Genomic DNA, 18403 nt, shown 5'->3' with positions numbered 1-18403 from the left:
AGGCCGAGGCCAGCCTGTTCCAAATGCCCTGCCCGGGGCCACAGCCCAGGATCGCACCCTGATCCCTGCGCTGCTCCTCGAGGGAAGGCCGCGGCCCCAGGCCCTGGCGCTCACCTCCATGGCCTTCTTGTAGAGTGACAGCTTGCTCTTCTGGACCCGGTCCATGACGGCCTCATACTGCAGGGGACACGAGGTTCTGAGCCGAGGGCCGCGGCCTCGGGAAGCTCCCCTAGGCCAAGAGGACGGAGTGTCCCTGGGATGAGGCGCAGCACCTCTCCTGGCTCTGGAGAGAGGGTGACAGCCTGCCCTCCCTCCCCCAGAGCCTGCTGCTTCACAGTGACCCTCACAATGGAAGGCCACAGAAAATCCCAGGGCATGAGTGTGCCCTGAGGTCCTTGCTGCAGACCTTGGCTGGAGCTTGGTCTCCAGCTGGGGAGTTCCCGCCCCAACACACGTGCGCACACAGTCGTTCATCCTGCATCCCCGAGCCTCTGCAGGCATCACAGTTGCTCACACGTGTGTGTATATACTGTGGCACACACATACATGCAGAGTTCCACATTAACTCGGAGGCACATAGGCCCCATCCCTAGCTGCCCACACACATGATCACAGGCATTCCTGTGCACACCCACAGACGCCACTCACAAGTACACACTCCCACAGTCACCCACACACAACCACAGGTCACATGCAGGCTCAGTGGCCACTGGGCCCCTATGCCGAGGTCTGGGGCCAAAGCCTCCCTTTACCTCCCAGGCTTCCTGTTCTGATAGAGAAGGGAAAACAGCCAGGACAGCGACTGGGTTATGAGGTAGGAAGAGAACTGAGCCAGTTTGTGCCTGGGGTCTCCGGGGAGGGGTTCTGTGCCAGCTGGGAGACCAGCGAGGCACAGGCACTCACACACACACCCCAAAACACCCAAGTGCACAGGGCTGCGCAAGGACACATGCTCACAGGCATATGCAGGGGAGCGTAGGGGGTGTGTACCGTCCTGTGAGCATGTGTCCTTGCTGTGTGGCGCACACACACACAGAGGCTCAGACACACATGGCACACACTACAACACAGTGCTCTGCCTGCGGGGCCCTGGCCACTTGGGAAAAGAGTGCTCTGTCCAAAACAGCCTTTGCAGCCAGAGCAGCTCCTCTGCCACAGGAGGGCTCAAAATAGCAGGGCCGGGGTCCCTCCTTCCTGGCAGGCTCTCTGCAGGCTCTGTGGGCAGGTCCCAGCTCAGAGAGGGTGCCTGCTCCAGCACCTCAAGCCTGGGCTGGCTTCTGGGGACCCACTGTCTGCTCAGAACCCCATATTTAGAATCCTGAAAGCCCAGCTGGCAGATGGGCAGGTGGCACGGGCAGCCGTGCTACATTTCTGCCAGCAGAGCTGCTAACCAGAGCTGGAGCCCTGTCTGTGGAGACTGAGGGGCGATGGCTTGGGCTGAGCTCCCAGCACTTGGGAGGTAGACATATGTGTCCCATCCTGTGAGAGGGAAACTGAGGCACAGAGCTGGGAAGTGGTATGGCCAGGACACCCAGGCCTAGCCTGGCCCCAGCCTCAGGTACAGCTTCTTCCCCTTCGAGGCTCAGCTGTGTCTTTTCATTTTCAGTTCTTCGGCCACTTTACAACGATCCTTCCTCCCCAAGCAGGAAGCGGGTCTGTGTGCTGCTCTCCCACCCTATGCTGGGCACCACCCTCATCACTAAGGCCCTGAGAGGCTGAGCCCCCATCCTCACAGGCCCAAGCCCAGCCTCCAGGCCAGCCTTCGTCCTGCCTGCCCTCCAGGGAACCCATCCCCAACCTCAAGGCTGCAGCCACTGCCAGCCTCTGCTTACACACCTCCCATGATGGGGACCTCACTTCCACGCAGTCACTCTGTCTCAGGATAGCCATGCCCTACATATGGGTGAGAAGTACCTTTGGATGCTAAGCAATGCCACACAACTCTTCCACCCCAGTCTGTGTCTGACCCCTCAGCCTTGGGCAGTCCTGTGGAGTGACTGGCTGCAAGTCTGCCTTTTTCCAGGACAATCCGCCCTGATCCTTGGACTCAACACCGGTTTCCAGTGACCCCCACAACTCAGACTGCCTCCTCTGGACACCGCCAAGTTGCCACAGACCCTCTAGAGTCTACTGTAGTAGGATCCTCCTAGGCGTGAGGCAGCTCGACGGGAAGAACCCTCCATGGGGCTCTGGGACTGAGAGTTGTCCTTGGTGCCAGCGGCCAGGCCTCTGCCCTCCCCACCCACTTCAGATCACCCTCAAGCCCCAAAGCCTAGGGTGCTGTCCCACCACCACCCCTGCCATCCTCCACTGGCTCTACCAGGAGGGTCAGCCCCCTACCCCCACAGCAACTGAGAGGCTGGCAATGGGGGAACAGTTCCCCCGCCCCCTGCACCTGCCTCACCTTCTTCCTCTGCTCCTTCTGCCTCTCACGAAACTCCTCGAGACTCCGCAGCTCCTCGCGCAGGGTCAGGGCCAGCTGGATGTGTGAGCTGCCCACATTCTCCATTTCTGGGGGCAGAGCATAGATACTGGTCCCCAGTGTCAGATCTGATGGTCCTCAGTCACCCACAACTCACCCCTGTGTGGGCCAGCCCAGCCCCAGCCCCAACACCTCATCTTCTGTCCCCCCAAACCCTCCACCAGCCTCGCAGTCCCGAAAGATCCCATTGCCCCAGGGTAGGGGACTTACGCTGCTTCAAGGAGTCAAAGGAGGCCCTCAGAGAGCTGCAAAACAGACCAGTCCAGGTCAGGAGGAGGAGAGCACAGTGGGAACCTGCAGTCCAGGCTGTCCCCCAGCGGGGTGGGGTAGGGGGGAGGACTTTTATTTTGGTGGGAAGACCCTGGGTCACTCTAGAACCAAGGGACCTTTTAGCCAGATGGTGACCATCCACTGGGGCCCCAGACTGATTTCTGGAAGACAAAGCTCTCTGCAAATAAAAGCAATCAACCCCCTGCAATGTGGCAGAAGAAGGAGGTACCAATGGCCCCCACCACCTGTGCTCTTAGCTGCATTCTTAGAGAAGAGGGGATTGTCTTCAGGACCCTCCGTCCCTCCCCTGAACTCCTCTCGCACACTCACAGCCCTCTCTCCTTGGCAGGTACCAAATGGCCCCAGGGTGAGGCTGCATAAAGGGGAGGGGACAGTGTTCAGATGGGCTCCCAGCAGGTGGCCCGGGGGATGTTTGGAGGAGGTTGGATGGCCGTGGGAGAGGCTAGTAGGGCAGGGCTCAGGAGGTGAGAGGTGGGCACTGTCTGCCAGGGAGGGAGGGAGGGAAGGGCCCAGCACCGTGCATAGGAGGCAGGGAATGATGGGCGGGGGCTGCCAGAATGAACACATAAAAACAGGACACCCAGTGCAATGTGAATCTCAGATGAATTTTTGAGTATAGTATGCCCCTTGTAGTATTTAAAACGGACTTTTATTTTTAAAGTATTTGTTGTTTATCTGAAATTCACATTCACCTGGGCATCCAATATTTTATCTGGCTCTCCCCGCAGCCTCTCTGTGGAGCAGCTCGGCTGCCCCCTGGCGGCCACATGGCCTCATGACGCCCACCGGACAGCCCTGGGTGGCGGGGGCAGCGCACCAGGCAGGCTTCTCAGGGGGCTTTTCCTTTCAGTAGACACCTGGGGAAGCAGAGGCCAAGGAGGAGCAGTAGCCTGGCAGGAGCCTGGGGATCAGGCCTGGGGGAGATCTGTGGGGGCCAGGCCCCTCGCCCTAAACTCGTGGATCCCAAAGTGAGGTCCACAGACCAGCAGCATCAGCATCCGCGGAGCCTGTTAGAAATACAGATTCTCAGGCTCCTCCCCGACCTCCCGAGTCTGAGGCTTCGGGGTGGGGCCCGGCTCCAAGCGCTGCTGATGCCCATCCAGACGTCAGAACTGCTCACAACTCTGCCAGCACAGGTGCCTTTATTATCCCATTTCACAGATGAGAAGCCAAGGGTCAGAGGAGTGAAGGAGCTGCGCCCGTGACCACCCTGCGGTAAGAGGCGGAACCAAGGAGAGGAAGGAGAGGGGTGGCTGTGTGGTGACCCCACCTTCCCTTGTGGGGCTCAGGACTCTTCTCTGACTCCTCACCAGCAGTGACACCTCCAATCCCTCTGCTTCCTGTCAGATCACCCCTCAGCTCAGTCCCCCTCATTCAGTTAGAGGCCTCCAGGCACAGCCTGGTCCCCGCACCCCCAACCCAGCCCTCACGCACACCACCCTCCAGCCCCGCCTCCTTCGTGACCACAGCATGCCCAGGCCCCTCTCAGAGCTCAGGGTCTGCACACTCACTTCCCCGCCCTCACCTTTTGGGTCTCATATCTGACAGATACCTCAAATTCAGCGTGTCCAAAACCGGACTCAGCACCTGCCCTGCAAACCTCTCCTCTTCCAGGGCTCCCCTCTCGTCAAAGACACCACTGTCCGCCAGCTATACACACCAGAAACCCAGGAGTCACCCCAGGCTCTGTCCTCTCCCTTCCTTGCCTCCACCTTCTATTTTATCTCCTAAATCTCATGCCTGCCCCACGCTAGCTGCCACCACCACTGCAGACCCTGCCCCACCACCTCCACCTCCCACCTGTCAGCCCTGCTCTCTGCCCCTCCCCCCATTGCTTCCAGGTGCCAGGCTCCATCTTGCCTCAGGGCCTTTGCACGTGCCCATCTCCATTGCTGCATCTTTGCCTGGCATCCTCTTCTGTCCTTTCTGAGCACTGATGTCACTTTGGGCTGACCCAGTGGATGTCTGTCACCCGGCTGAACCATGAGCCCTTGAGGACAGGGGCAATGCCTGTCTCTCCTCCTCATTGTCCCCAGGCTCATAATCTAGATTTTCTCAACCCCAAACCCACCTGTGGGCCACCCTGGTCCATGGTCTCAGGCTGGGGGGTGCTGTAAGGAATCGCAGGTTCTGGGAGCTGCTGGCCCTTTTCCCAGCCCCCACCTGAAAGCTGGGAGCCTGCCTGAACGTACAGCACTGCCAGGTGGACATTCAGCCTCTGTCCCACCCCGGGACAGTCTTGACAGTGATGGTCTGTGCTCATCTTGAACTCCCATTTGCCCCCATGACAGGCTAGGCCTTGGGTGCTGCGTAGATACTGGTGCTGCCTCTGTCTGGGGTACCTGGGCAGGCAGGCTCTGGCCCCTCCAGGCCCCTCTTGCTGTCCCCTGGGCTGCAGGCCTTCCTGCCCCAGGTCCCCTGTCCCCATTGCTGGAACCATCAGGCCACCCTAGTTCAGCTCACACAGCAAAGCCCAGAACACTCCTCCCTTTCTTGGCCCCAGATGAAATTTCAAGGAGGCAGCCTCAGCTCTGTGGATGAGAGGAGGAGCCCAGCTTTGCCCCAGAACTCCCAAAGTGAACAGCCTTGAGCTCTGATCTTGGGGAGGATCTGGGGGCCACATAATGTCATTCTCTGCCCCATGAAATTCCCGCTTCCTCCCCCTGTCTGCGCAGGGAAACTGTCAAGATCTCCCTGAGCGCCTCTACTGTGTCTCCATCGCATGTCGAGGACAGGGTCCCGCACAGGCCTCTGCCTCCTGCCATCTGTCCCCAGTGCCTTCATGTGTAACTCATCCCATTGCTCTTTTTGACTCGGCTCTCAGGAAGCTCAGTCTGAAATTCTGTGCTCAAATACAATCCAGATTTCCAGTGTGTTTCCTGCTCTGACCCCACTGTGTCCCTGCTGCCTGCCCACCAGCTGACAGGAGTAGCCCTCTCGGCTCCCTGTGCTGTGGCTGTGCCCATAGTGAGCCAGTGTTGGGGGACATCTGACAGGAACAGGGCCTGGCTCTCTCCCGCCAATATCCTCAGCGATGTCGTCATTCTCTCTGAGTTCAGAGGAAGAGAGATCATAAAAAAAATGGAAAAATCTCTCTGACAGGAAAACCACAGCATTTTTGGTTTGTGACAAGTGGGGGTGAGGCAGGGACGTGAGGATTCAAACCTGCACCCCTTGGGGACTGTGCCTGCCCACTGGTAACCACAGAGGGGCTACAGGAAGCTGGTCTTGCCTTGATTTTCCTTTGTTTCCCAAACCCCTGCCCTGTGCAGCTTCTGGGGGCAAGCAGCACCCCAAGCACCTTACCTGACGCAGGAGGAGCAATAGGGGAGTGGAGGTGACAGCTTTCTGAGGGAGGTGACATTTCAGGCAGGCCTTGAGGGATGGGTGGGACTGGGCAGGGGAGCAACAGGGCAACAGCAGGAGCAAAGGCCCAGAGGCTGGAAAGGAGAGTCAGGCAAAGTCTCTGCAGGGCTGGACAATTGTATTTGAGCACAGAATTTCAGACTGAGCTTCCTGAGAGCGGAGTCAAAAAGAGCAATGGGATGAGTTACACGTGAAGTTACACGTGGACGTCAGCAATATTGGTAAGTCCCCTGCAAATATTAACACTGTCTTTTTTTTTTTTTTTTTTAAGATGGAGCCTCGCTCTGCAGCCCAGGCTGGAGTGCAGTGGTGCAATCTGGGCTCACTGAAACCTCCGTCTCCCAGGTTCAAGTGATTCTCCTGCTTCAGCCTCCTGAGTAGCTGGGACTGCAGGCTTGCGTCACCATGCTCAACTAATTTTTATATTTTTGATAGAGACGGGGTTTCACCATGTTGGCCAGGCTCGTCTCGAACTCAGGTCAGCCTCCCAAAGTGATGGGATTATAGGCATGAGGCACGGCGCCTGGCCCTAATGCTGTCTTTAAAATGCACTGAAAGCGCTGGTGGGGATCCCTGGAGTTTGGGGACTGGGTCTTACTTGTCCATCCTCCATTGCCACTGCCCCATGGATGTTTGCTGAATTAACATGTGAAGGAGATACATGTCAAAAATCACTTAAGATATAACCTCCTGTTAATTTCAGTGGCCTGAGCCTCCAGGCCTGAGGGTGGCTCCTGGCTGGTTTGAGGTCAGGGGAATGTGCAGAAATGCAGCACCTTCAGGCAGCAGTTCTGCCCTCAGGGCTCACTAGGCTATTTACAGGGTCACTTAACCACCTGGCTTTTGTCCTCGTTCTGCACCCTGTTCCTAGGCTTCCCATCCCCCAGTCCCCTGCCCGTTCTGCAAGGGGCAGGGAATGAGCATCCCATAGACCTGGGGGGCAGCTGTGGGCCTCAGGGAGGCCAGGGGCTTCCCCTACTCAGGGATGGGCCCTGGAGGGTGGGCCACCAGCCCCGACGTTGAAGAGCCGGGCCACCTTTCCTGAGGGCCAACACACACTCCCCCCCACAGGAGTCCAAGATGAGGAAACAGGTCCACGGCCACTGCTCATACTTACCCACCAAAAGCCCTTCAGGTTGGCATGGGGAAGGGTAATTGGGTCTAAGCCAAGACTCTGACAGTGAGGCAAGGCAAGGTGTCTGGGAGGGCTTCCTGGAGGAGGTGGGGGCGTAAATGGGCCCCAATGCAAAGGACTAGGAAGGAGAAGGAAGTCACCCTCAGTGTGCTGGACTCTGGCTAAGGAATGGCAAAGCCCTTTATTTTATTTTATTTAATTAGTGAATCCTCCTGACCCATCCAGGGCATGGCACATAGTAGGTCCTCAATTAAATGGTGACTAAATGGATGGAGGATGGATGCTTGGCCTACACTGAAAGGAACAGCTGCGTGGCCTCACCAACAGTACTTCATGCTACATGGGTCAACAGCAACACTATGGAGCCCCACTGTGTGCAGTGAACCCCTGTGGCTTGGCACTCTCTGCTTGTCCTTGTGACTGCCCAGAACACCTCTCCCAGTGACCATCCCCTTCCATAGGTACAGACCTTGGACTCAGAGACAGGGAGGACCATCCAGGGCCACACAAAGGATAAGTCAGGGCAGACCCTTCCCCACCTGGCCTTGAATAACCATGGCGCAATCAGGGCCGCCCGGAGCCTCCACCTGGCCCCTTCCTAGTTCTACAAATGGAGCAAGATGTTGCGTACCTCCCGCTTCCCGAGGCCCACCCTGCTCCCCACCCCCATTGTATTTTCTGTGGGTAGCTTCTCCTTCCCTGCTGTAAATCCCCTGTGACTCACAATCCCCTGAGCCTGCATCACACAGACCCACTCCAGCCTGGCTCCCATTGTGCCCTGCTGGGGCCACCCTCTCCACCTCTCCTGAGTTTCTGACTTCTCCCCATGAGGTACCCTCTCTTTCTGGGAAAGTTCTCTTCCAGCCTGGAGGCCGTGAGGCAAGGAGGCCAGGAGGGGCTCCCCTGGTCATGCTGCCAGGTCCCCACAGCTGCTCCTCCCCTGGCTGAGAGCTCTGGGCACTGCTTCCTGCAGAAGACACCTCCCTGCATACGTCCATTCACTCCTCGCCATGTCCTGAGCCCTCCTCTGTGCCCAGCCTGCACCTGGCCCTCAGCCCTTCCCTTGGGAGGCCCTCAGACCATGTTCTTGTTGATTTGCACAGCAGCTCGCTGGAGTGGGAGATGAGAAACAAACTCGGAGAGGCTAGGTGACTTGCCCACAGTCCCACAGCTCACATTGGCCGAGCCGGGACCAGAGCTCCAAGGGCTCCTCAGAGCCCTCCGTCCTCCCGGGGCTGTGTGCACACTTTCTGGCCTCACGCACGGCTCATGCCACATCTAAGCCTTCCTGTGATCTCTGGCTCCTGGTTGGAAGCAGGAGCCGCCAGGGTGCCTGGTGTCTTTGGGGGACCTTCAGAGTATGGCACATTCAGTTCCTGTCTCGGGGGAGAAGGCAGGAGGGGAAGGGGTTCCACAGCAGCTGCAGGGTCAGGCTCAGGGCCCCTCGGCAGGAGGACTCTGCAGAGCCCTTTTAAGAACTTGGAGGCCGGTGGTCTGTCTGCCCCTTGGCCTGGCTCTGTCCTCACCCAGGGGGACAGTCTGGGCCTTCCTAGAGCAGCCCCTCCACTCCACTGTTAGGGTGGCTCTGTCCTGAACTCAGCTTCATCTCCTCACCTCTCCTCCCACCCCAGCAGTCTGCGTGCAGAGACCTGTGGGGCTGGAGACCCCCGCTTCATCAGAGCCACTCCCCTGATGGCCTGCCCTCTAACCAGGCCTCAGCTAAGCCCATGAGCCCACTTCTTCCTTTGAGGAGGGCTGCATTACTATCCCATCACTGATGAGGAAACGGAGCCACGGAGTGTGTCAGCAGCCAGCCCATGGTCAGACAGCTGGGGGGTGAGGAGCTGGTACCGGAACCCCGGTGTGTCCCCTCCTGGAACCCCGTCTCTGGCTACATCTCCATCCTTGAAGCCCACGCTGAGCCAGTGCTGCAGGGGACTTGGTCCACCAATGCAGAGGCCTGTCACCTGCCCCTCAGGACTTCAGTGGAGGCCACCCAGGCTGGTGAAGGCTGCGCTGCAAATGACTGAGGATGGATGGCCTCCTGTCTCCCCTGCCCAGACCCTTTCCAGCACTCAGACCCTCGGGCTTCCTCCCACACAGAACCTGGCCTCACCCTGAATGCCCGATAACCAGGCACCAAGGAGCAATCCAGACCTACCCTGGTTCTGCCCAGCCTCCCCTATGCCAGGAAGACCTACACCTCATCTAAAGGCCCAGAAACTGCCAGCAGAGGGGAGGAGTGAGCCCCAGGGCCCGGGAGCTCTTACTTGATCTCAGTCTGGCCGCCTGCCTTTCGTGCGATCTGCACCAGCTCCTTCCCGTACCGCTCCTCTGCCTGGGCCCTGCAAAAAAAAAAAAGGGCATTTGAAAGGTCATCAGTGACCTGCCACCTTTGGGGGAGGCCCAGGTTTGAGGGAACACAGGAGAGTGTTTTTTAAGCAGGGCGTGTTCTGACAGAGTTTGGCTGGGATGGGGGCCTTGTCCACTGTCCCAGGAGCCGAGCAGAAGGCACCTGCCTCCTGCTTGCGCTCCCCATGGCCTGCCCAGCAGCTCACCTCTGCCTCAGTAGCTCCTCCATGTCTTTGCACATCTTCCTGCCATCCAGAAGTCGCTGCAGCAGCACCTCGTAGCCCGTGTGGGCTGTGAAGTCCCTGCACTGTGACACAGGACAGAAGGACACATGAGGGCCACGACCAGGCGACACTGAGCACAGCCCTGTGGGGACCTCCCACCATCTCTGGGAACAGCCTCTCTCCTGCCTCCATCTCCCCTGCTCAGGGCAAGCTCTTGGGACTCCAGACCTGGCTTTACACAGGCACACGGGAGGTCCCCTCACATCTGCAGAGGTGACAAGTACATAAGTGAGCCCCACCCAGCTGACAGGGCCGGGGGTGCCGGGCCTGGCATCAGAGCTCACAGGAGAGGACATGCATCAGCATGAGATAGCAGATGGGAAGGGCCACCCTTAAGTCCCCCTGATGACAGCCAGCCCTGAAATTCACTCACTCATGGTGCCACCCTTCCAATATCCCTATCTCAGCTAAGTGGGGAAACCGAGGTATAGGAGGATGACATGTGATCGCATCCAGAGTGGCCCAGCTGGAAAGTGGCTGGCCTGGCCTTGAACCCCAGGCTGTCTGGCTGGGGTCCCTGCCCTTCACTTCAGCACTCTGCAGTCTCCATGGCCATCACAGCAACTGCAGTTTCTTGGGCACCAGCCATGTGCCAGATGCTGCGCTGGGCTCTCTGTGGGCTCAGGAAACGCCCCCTTCACGCAGATCCAGGGAGGTGGGCATGGAGGGTGACTTCAGTCAAGGTCAGAGCATGCGCAAGCACACCCTACACTCACCTCTGGACTGGGGTGGGGTGGGGAGCCTCAGAGAACTCTCTAGGGACAGCTACCCTCTGCTGCCTGGCACTTGCCCAGCTTGCCCTGGCTGTTGTTCTTGGCCAACCCAATTCTCCTTTCTCACTGGGCAGTGGATTGCAGGTGTGTGTCTGAGCTGCTGGTGTGGGAAGCTGGGTGTGAGAAGTTGGGGGAGGGAGGTAGTCTTTAAGGACTGTGAAGGAACAGAGGTCTCCCAGGACATTCCCAGGCCTGGGGAGTGGGTCCCAGGGCCAGGCTCCCCCACACAACCCTCTGAGCTCTCCCAGGCGCTGCATGCAGGCTTACTCCAGGGGAGCTTGAGGGGTGCTGGGGAGACAGGATTTTTGTCACCAACTGCACCAAGGCAGGCCTGACATTCCGCACCTAGTCTGTCTTCCTTTCTATCCCTGAGGACCCCTAAGGCCTCAGAGACTGGAGGAAGAAGTCCCAGCTCCCCTGACCACACACATTACAGTCTCCAAGGTCACACACACTCCAGGGTCGCACACACTTGACTGAGGTAAAGCCTGGTACTCCTTCCCCTGACCCAAGTCTCCCCTCAAATGCCACCTTAGGGGTGTGAGGGGAGCAGGGATGGAGTCGAAATCCAGGAGAGCTCTCTGCAGGAAGAGGCATTTGAGTCAGGTGCTGGAAGGAGAAGGTATTCTCCAAGGTCTAAGAAGAATCTGAAGTAGAGGTAGCAATGGCATAAATTGCCCCAACAGTGCCCCCCCTCCCCACCAACTCCAGCCCACTCTCAGCAGGTGAGCTCTTCTGGCCTGTAGGACACTTAGGACCCCAAGCTCCTACCCCCTCCATAAGCATCCCTAGAAATTCCTGAGGAGGGCCTGGCCCATGTTCAGCTGTCCACAGAGCAACAAGCAGCGTGTGTAGCCTGGAAGGCCAGAAGCTGTCCCCCCAGCCTCAGAGGCAGGCATCCACCCCCATGTCCAGGTTGGCGTCACTGGGCTAGCTTGGACCAGGCCTCCATTTCTGTGGTTTTGGTGGGCAGCTGCTTGCAGCCAGCAGCCCTCCCCTTCCCACCCCTCAGCCTCTGCCCTCACTCCAGACCCTCAGGTCAGAGCCCCTGGCGGCTGGGAAGAAAAACAAATCTGGGGCCTCAGCCTCCTGCCCCTGCCCGGAGGGACACCAGGATTCATGTCAGAATGCCACAGACCACCCCCCCCGCCCCACAACTGGGAACCACCTTGTGCGGCTCCCCTCACTCCTCAGGAAACTGAGGCCAGAGAATGAAATGGCTTGCTTGAGGCTTCAGAGTTAGGACGAGAATCCGGACTCTCAGGGGACCTGTCATTCCTTCCTGATACCTCTGGAGAGGCCACCTGGAGCCCAGCCCTGACGCCAAGGGAACCCTCTCCTTATGGAGGCCCCCAGAGTGGAAAGAGAAGCAAACGGAACCTACGCTGGCCATTCGGGAGGAGTCAGAAAGCAGCGAGAGGCCCTGCAGGCTGTGACCGCCGTGCTCAAGTCCCCAGAGGCTGCAGGCTCCAGGATCCCGCCCAGTCCGTCGCTCAGAGCTTTGGGCTGCTGGCAGGGGCTGTGGCCGAGTGAGCTACTGTCGCAAGGACTGGGCTGTTCCGAGGAAGTGCCCGACTCTCCAGGGGCTGCTCACGATGCCTCCCAGCCCTGCACCCCTTCCCCCAGCCTGCGCCCTCCTCCTTCACCCCCACCCCTGCCACCTCCTCAAGGGCATGGGTCTGACTCAGTGCTCTGAGCTGGGAGAGTCAGGCTCAGGATGTGTTTAGGAAATGAATAAACCAATCATCCTGTAACTTAATCAGTCGTGTGGGTCCGCCACCCAAGGCCCAGCATCAGCATCACCCCCAGGGGGCCTACCCTAGTTGTCCCCCACTCCTCTTACCTCCCTCTCCCCTCATCCTGTCCAACCTCTGTCATCCGAATGCTGCCTGTGTCCCTGCCCTTTGTGAAATCTCTATTTATCAAGTCTACCGGGCACACACTGCACCAAGGGTGTCACAGCGTTATCTTCCTGATCACAACACAGATCTCGGGAGGCAAAGATGGGGACAGGAGGCCCAAACAGGGAAAGAGACTGCCCAAAGCCACTCAATGGGCAAAGGGCAGAGTTTGGGATCTGAATGCAGGTCAACCTGTCCCCAAAGCCATATACCTACATCAGCCATTTAGTAGACAGCCCAGGAACCATTTTCTATTTTGGAACATCCAAACATGATTTGAAAAACTCACTCTTGAAAATGATCACTCAAATTATCTCCACCTCAAATCAAAGCTGTATTTTGGGCTATAATTCGGTTACTGCGGATCCACAGAGGCTAGCCTGGTGCCCAGGCTGGGTCAGAGGAGTGCGGCCCTGGGGAACCCGTGAACAGCCAGTGGTCACGGCCCAGCCATGTGGCACCCAGGACAACCTGTCCTGGACTAGGGGTGCCAGGTGGGGAGCGGGCACAGTCTCTTCCTCTGGGAGGCTCACTTGAGCCAGATGTGGGACCCAGCCCTCGCCATCCGTAGTATGTGGCCATCGGCTCCAGGCTGCATCCCAGAACTCCAGGAGGAGGCTCTTGGGAGGAAACATATTCCTGCCTCTGCCTTGAGGCAGTGTGGCCAAGGCCTGGGTGCCCTGTTCTGTCCAGGGACAGCCTACTGGCTTCATTCTCTGGTGGGTGTTGGTGTGAGCCATGGCCCAGGCCTGTGAGCTGGCCAGGGCCCTCCACACCCCCACTGGTTGAGTGGAGAAGCACCCTCTGTAACTACTGCCACTTCCCCCTTTTCATGCCCATAACACTCTTGGTGGCTGCAGGGGCAAGACCACAGATACCAGGGCCTGAAGCAAGCCACTTTACTTCTCAGGACCTGGTTTCCTCATTGGGAAAGTGGGGGCAGGAGGCTAACCCCTTTTCGGGCCCTGACAGCCCGCCCCTCTAGGGCACAGTCCTGTTAGTGTAGGCCACAGGTCAGAGAGGGTACTCGGGCCTGTTTGAGAGGCTGGGAAGGGTCTGACCAACTAGATGTGGATTCACACCTCCCGTGACCCTGGCCCTTCTCAGCCTGTTTCCTTCCTGTGAAAATGGGCCTAATAGTTCTCACTGCATAGAGGTGACCTGAGAAGCAAGTGAAATTGTGCGCATAGGTGAGAACGGTGGACTCAAGATCAGGGCTCACCACAAGGCAGATACTGGGCTAGGGGTGATGACTCCCATTTTATGGATGAGGAAAAGGTAACCCAGAGAGGTTACCCAATCTGCCCAGGGACCTGCCAGGTGCAGCTGGGATATAACCCAGATATCCCAAGCCACGATCTTGGCTGTTAACTTCCCATTACTTCACCTCTCTGCAAAGCCCCACACTCAGGGCCTGTCACCCATGGGCAGTTCAGCAAGCAGCAGCTCCCCGAGCCCTCCCCGCCTGCCTGCCACCTCCGCCACCAGAAACACCTTCCCTCAGCTGGGGCCAGGCTGGAAGAAATGAGTCACCTCGTCACCTCCCCTCTCGCCCTACACACCTTCCTCCACCAGAGGGTCCGTTTAAGGGGAACAGAGCCTTTTTCAAACGCTCCCTTGCCTGGCACTCCAGAATACAGCATCTATCAGAGGACAGCTAAGCCTCCAACCTTGGAGGGGGACGCGTGGGTTTTGGTCCGAGTTCCCATCTGCTATGTCCAAGAATTGGCACCAAAATCTTCCCTGGGAACCAAGTGGGGGCCGTGGAAGGTAGCCAGGAAGAGCTGCCTGATAATTCTGTCCATGAGAACAGCCTGACAGGGAGAGAGGAGCCCCAAGGAGAAGCTGAGTGGAGCAGACTATTGGGTGCAACGGGAGGGGTTGGAAGTGGAAGGCTGTAGGGAATGGAGTGGTCAGGGACTCCAGGGGGTCAGGGTCGCCAAAAAACCTGCCTAGGTGCCAGGGAGAGAAAGGGCTGAACTGTGTGCATTCGCTGTCACCAGTTACAACAGTACCAGGGCAATGAGACGTTTCTCCCCTTTACAGTCACGGCCCTGTGCCCCACCCCCCCGCCATGGAGACCCCAGAGGCAGCTGGCAGTGCAGTGTGGGTACCCCATGGCAAGGGAGGAAACCGACCCTGTTCTCTTTTCCCCATCAGAGGCTTCCAGTGAAAGTCGGAGGACTGGGGAGCTTTAAATTGAATGAGAGTGAAATTGTGATACTAGGTTGGACTGGATTGGGTTACATCTGAAGATGACTGGGAAAACTCCAGCACGGGCCCACAGGTGGGGAAGCAAGACCTAGCAGTGGCTTTGGAAGGTAGCTGCATGGAGCTCTATGGTGCTGGGGTGCTCTCCTCCCTCACACCAGCAGTGACTTCTGCAGCCGGTGTGGCTGACACTGTGGGTTTGCTAGCACCTAGTTTCCTGTTGCTTGTCTTCTGTGGACTGAGAACCTGAGGTAGGAAGGGCTGAGCTCCATGGAGGCAGAGGGGGGTCTTTCAGGTTCCCCACTGGATCCTGGCACCCGGTGCCTACACACAGCTCTGCTCACAGACACACTGGGTGATGGGCTGGAGAAGCGCCTCAGTGAGGCCCTCAAGAGGACAAGACCTTATGATGGCTGCTTCCTGAGGTGCCCCATGGAGGGGACCAGATCATTTGCTTGCAGATTCAATGACCCATTACCCAGCACCTTTAAAGAAGCCAGACACACTGGTCCCCTCTACCTCTTACAACAGTCCTCTGAGGCAGGAATTATCATCCCCATTGTATAGATATGGAAACTGAGGCACAGGGACGCTAAGTCAATGGGTAGCAACCAGGCTCCTTCCACTGCCCTACAGTCAGTACCCCACAATGCGACTCCTCTCCACCATTACTGGTTGACAAAGTGAGGTAGGCAAAGGACCAAACACTCAGGTACAACTGGATGGATGGATGGATGGATGGATGGATGGATGGATCGATGGATGGACAGATCAATGGATGGATGGAAGGAAGGATGGATGGATGGGTGGGTGGATGGGTAGATGGGTGGATGGATGGATGGATGGATGGATGGGTAGGTGGGTGGGTGGGTGGATGGATGGATGGGTGGATAGGTGGGTGGGTGGATGGGTGGACTGGTGGACAAATGGAGGGATGGGTGAGTGGGTGGATGCATGGATGGGTAGATGGGTGGGTGGGTGGATGTGTGGATGAGTGGATGGGTAGGTAGATGGATGAGTGGGTGGATGGATGGATAGATGGATGGGTGGATGGATGGATGGATGGATGGATAGATGGATGGGTGAATGGGTGGGTGGGTGGATGGATGGATGGATGGCCAGAGCCCTCAGTAAACAAGTCAGTTGCTTACCCAGAGTATTTGGGAGGAGGTGATAGGGAGGGAAGGGAGAGTTCCAAGCCAAAGCTGTGAGGGAATGGCTGATCTCACCTGGAGATCTCTGTGGGGCCATCAGGAGCAGAGGGAGCACTAGTGGCTGGCATTTCCCAGCCCAAGCCAGGACTCATGGGGGCAGAGACAGGGAGGCCAACTCCAGGACAATGCAAGGAAAGGCTTCCCAGGAGCCTGAATGGCTGCAGGTATGGAAAGAGGGCGGGGGGCTTTGACAGGTGAGGAGCGCCCATCACTACAGTCTGTAAGCAGGTGTGGTTCCACAGAGACGACTCAAGCCTCAGATGGCCTGTTAAATTAGGGACTTGGTGTCTAGGGGTCCCCTGACTCAAGTACTGCTGGGAACCATGTATAAGCAAATAAATATGGGATGAGGATGACTTACAGCTGTCTGAGATGGCCCAGGGTAAGTGTTGAACAGAGAGGGCCAAGAAGGCAAAGACAGACTTTTAGTTTTTAGAGAACAAATGTGCATTAATGTTGTCAGATGAACGACTCTGTGTTCACCTGGGCTGACAGGACCTTGAGATTAGAAATGAGTTTCCAGAGTGCCATGGTTCTCTTCCGAGTCCCAGTCTGATGGCCCCTGCTGGGCCTTACAGGGCCCTTCACCTCAGCAGCCCAGCTGGCCGAGTCCCAGAGATGCCTGGGCTGGGCTCCATTGTGCTGGGAGGCCCACAAGCCCGTGGCTGACAGGGACCCCATCAGAGCCCTGTGAGCTTCCAGGGACTCCCAGGGGTCCCACTGAGGGGACAACACAGGCACTGGACAAGGACACACTGCGCATGAGTATGGCACCTGCCCTCAGCAATACTGACCACGAGGCAGCTACTGGAACCTGGAACCTGGACCTGGGGTGTCCTGCTTTGCGGCTGTGATTTGCTGTAGGTGTGAGGGCTGGCAGGCTCCCCTGGGCTTGGGACTTGCTCAAGAGACAGAGATGGGCCCCTAGAGCTTCAGGGGAGCCCCACTCCTATGCCCATGCCCTTCCCTGAAGGCAGGGACAGACCCCTGCAGCCTCTGGAGGCCCTTTGGCTCTCTCTGCCAGCCTCAGCAGGTTCAGGGCCTTGGAGCTGAGCCTGAGGCCTTCCGTGCCTGGGGGCTAGTTGGACTCCACACCTGCAGGGGATCGCACGTGGAGCTCCTTATCCTTGCTTGGCCATCAACCTGCACGTCTCCACTCTCAATCCTCTAACCACCAAAGCTGGTTTACTACTGCAATATTTACAGACAAGGAACAAAGGCTCAGAGAGTTGAGGGGCTCCCCAGGGCCACCCATGAGTGTAGTAGGATCGAAGCAGGCCACTGGGCTCCAAGGTCAGAGTGAGAGACAAAGATGGCACCTGCCAAATAAAGGCTTCTATGTTGGAGTCTGGGAAATCGCTCTGCTCTGCCCAACACAGCCAGTGTACCTGTTGCACACAGCCACATGGTGGAGAAACATGGCTCTAAGTAGAGTCAGATGCTCCCCCTACCCCAGGCCTGGGGAGCTGGGCTGTGTGAGGAGCCTGGTGCTCTCTGGGACCATTCATTATTTAACGTTTTACTCTCAGCCTACAGAGGTAGGACACAAATCAAGAATGCCGGGCGCAGTGGCTCACGCCTGTAATCCCAGCACTTTGGAAAGCCGAGGTGGGTGGATTACCTGAGGTCAGGAGTTCGAGACAAGCCTGGTCAACATGATGAAACCCCATCTCTACTAAAAATACAAAAATTAGCTGGGTGTGGTGGTGGGCACCTGTAATCCCAGCTACTCGGGAGGCTGAGGCAGGAGAATTTCTTGAGCCCAAGAGACAGAGATTGCAGTGAGCCGACACGGTGCCACTGCACTCCAGCCTGGTCAACAGAGTGGGACTCTGTCTCAAAAAACACAAAACAAAACAAAACAAAACAAAACAAAAAGACTGCCGGACCCTGAGTGCAAGCTCCTTCCCTTGAGGACTGGGAGTTATCTGAGGACTGGGATGAAATTTCTGCAGTTTCACAGCAGCTCCTGCTCTGACCCTAGACCCAGGCTCAGCTGCTGGTCTTCCCTTGGTCCTGGCACCAGACACACCTGTTTCTTTGGTTTCAGGGTCAGTGAGAATCCTCACAGATATCCCCAAACACCTCATCCACACCCTGTGCTTCCCTGTGCTGTGCAGACCTCATACCTGGCTGTGTTTAGCATTCACTGCTGCTCCAGGGACACTGATTCAGACTTCTGTGATGATCTCTCGCCCTCCACCCCCAGCTCTGCTTGCCTGAACCATCCTCAGCTGTTCTGGGTCTTCCTACCACCTGTAGTCTGGGGTCCTGATGCCTAGGAGAGTGGGCTCAGAGCTGGTCCAGGTCAATGGGCAATTGTTCAGGAGGTGACGAAGAAGGGAATCCCTTCTGCTTCAGTGACTGCAGTCCTCAAAGTGTTCTATTGCCAGT

At 57.6% G+C, this 18403-nt stretch overlaps 1 protein-coding gene across 2 annotated transcripts in view; it reads right to left on the bottom strand.

The window, feature by feature from the left end:
• PSTPIP1 (proline-serine-threonine phosphatase interacting protein 1) overlaps window positions 1-18403 on the bottom strand; it is a 40717-nt gene that overhangs the window by 9565 nt on the left and 12749 nt on the right. The window contains exons 2-6 of one of the 2 annotated variants that reach the window (XM_054451974.1): window positions 9833-9933; window positions 9545-9619; window positions 2693-2727; window positions 2405-2511; window positions 115-177 (exon numbers count right to left, since the gene is read on the bottom strand). In XM_054451974.1, the coding sequence (XP_054307949.1) occupies window positions 115-177; window positions 2405-2511; window positions 2693-2727; window positions 9545-9619; window positions 9833-9933 (381 nt within the window). Of the gene's footprint in view, window positions 1-114; window positions 178-2404; window positions 2512-2692; window positions 2728-3465; window positions 3835-9544; window positions 9620-9832; window positions 9934-18403 lie in introns of those variants that run through there. The other variant, XM_054451975.1, reaches the window with a different exon arrangement.

This window comes from Pongo pygmaeus, chromosome 16, assembly GCF_028885625.2.
Source record: "Pongo pygmaeus isolate AG05252 chromosome 16, NHGRI_mPonPyg2-v2.0_pri, whole genome shotgun sequence".
NCBI classification, from domain to species: domain Eukaryota; kingdom Metazoa; phylum Chordata; class Mammalia; order Primates; family Hominidae; genus Pongo; species Pongo pygmaeus.
The sequence above is the reverse complement of the archived record's forward strand: the minus strand, read 5'-3'. Positions and strand labels throughout refer to the sequence as shown.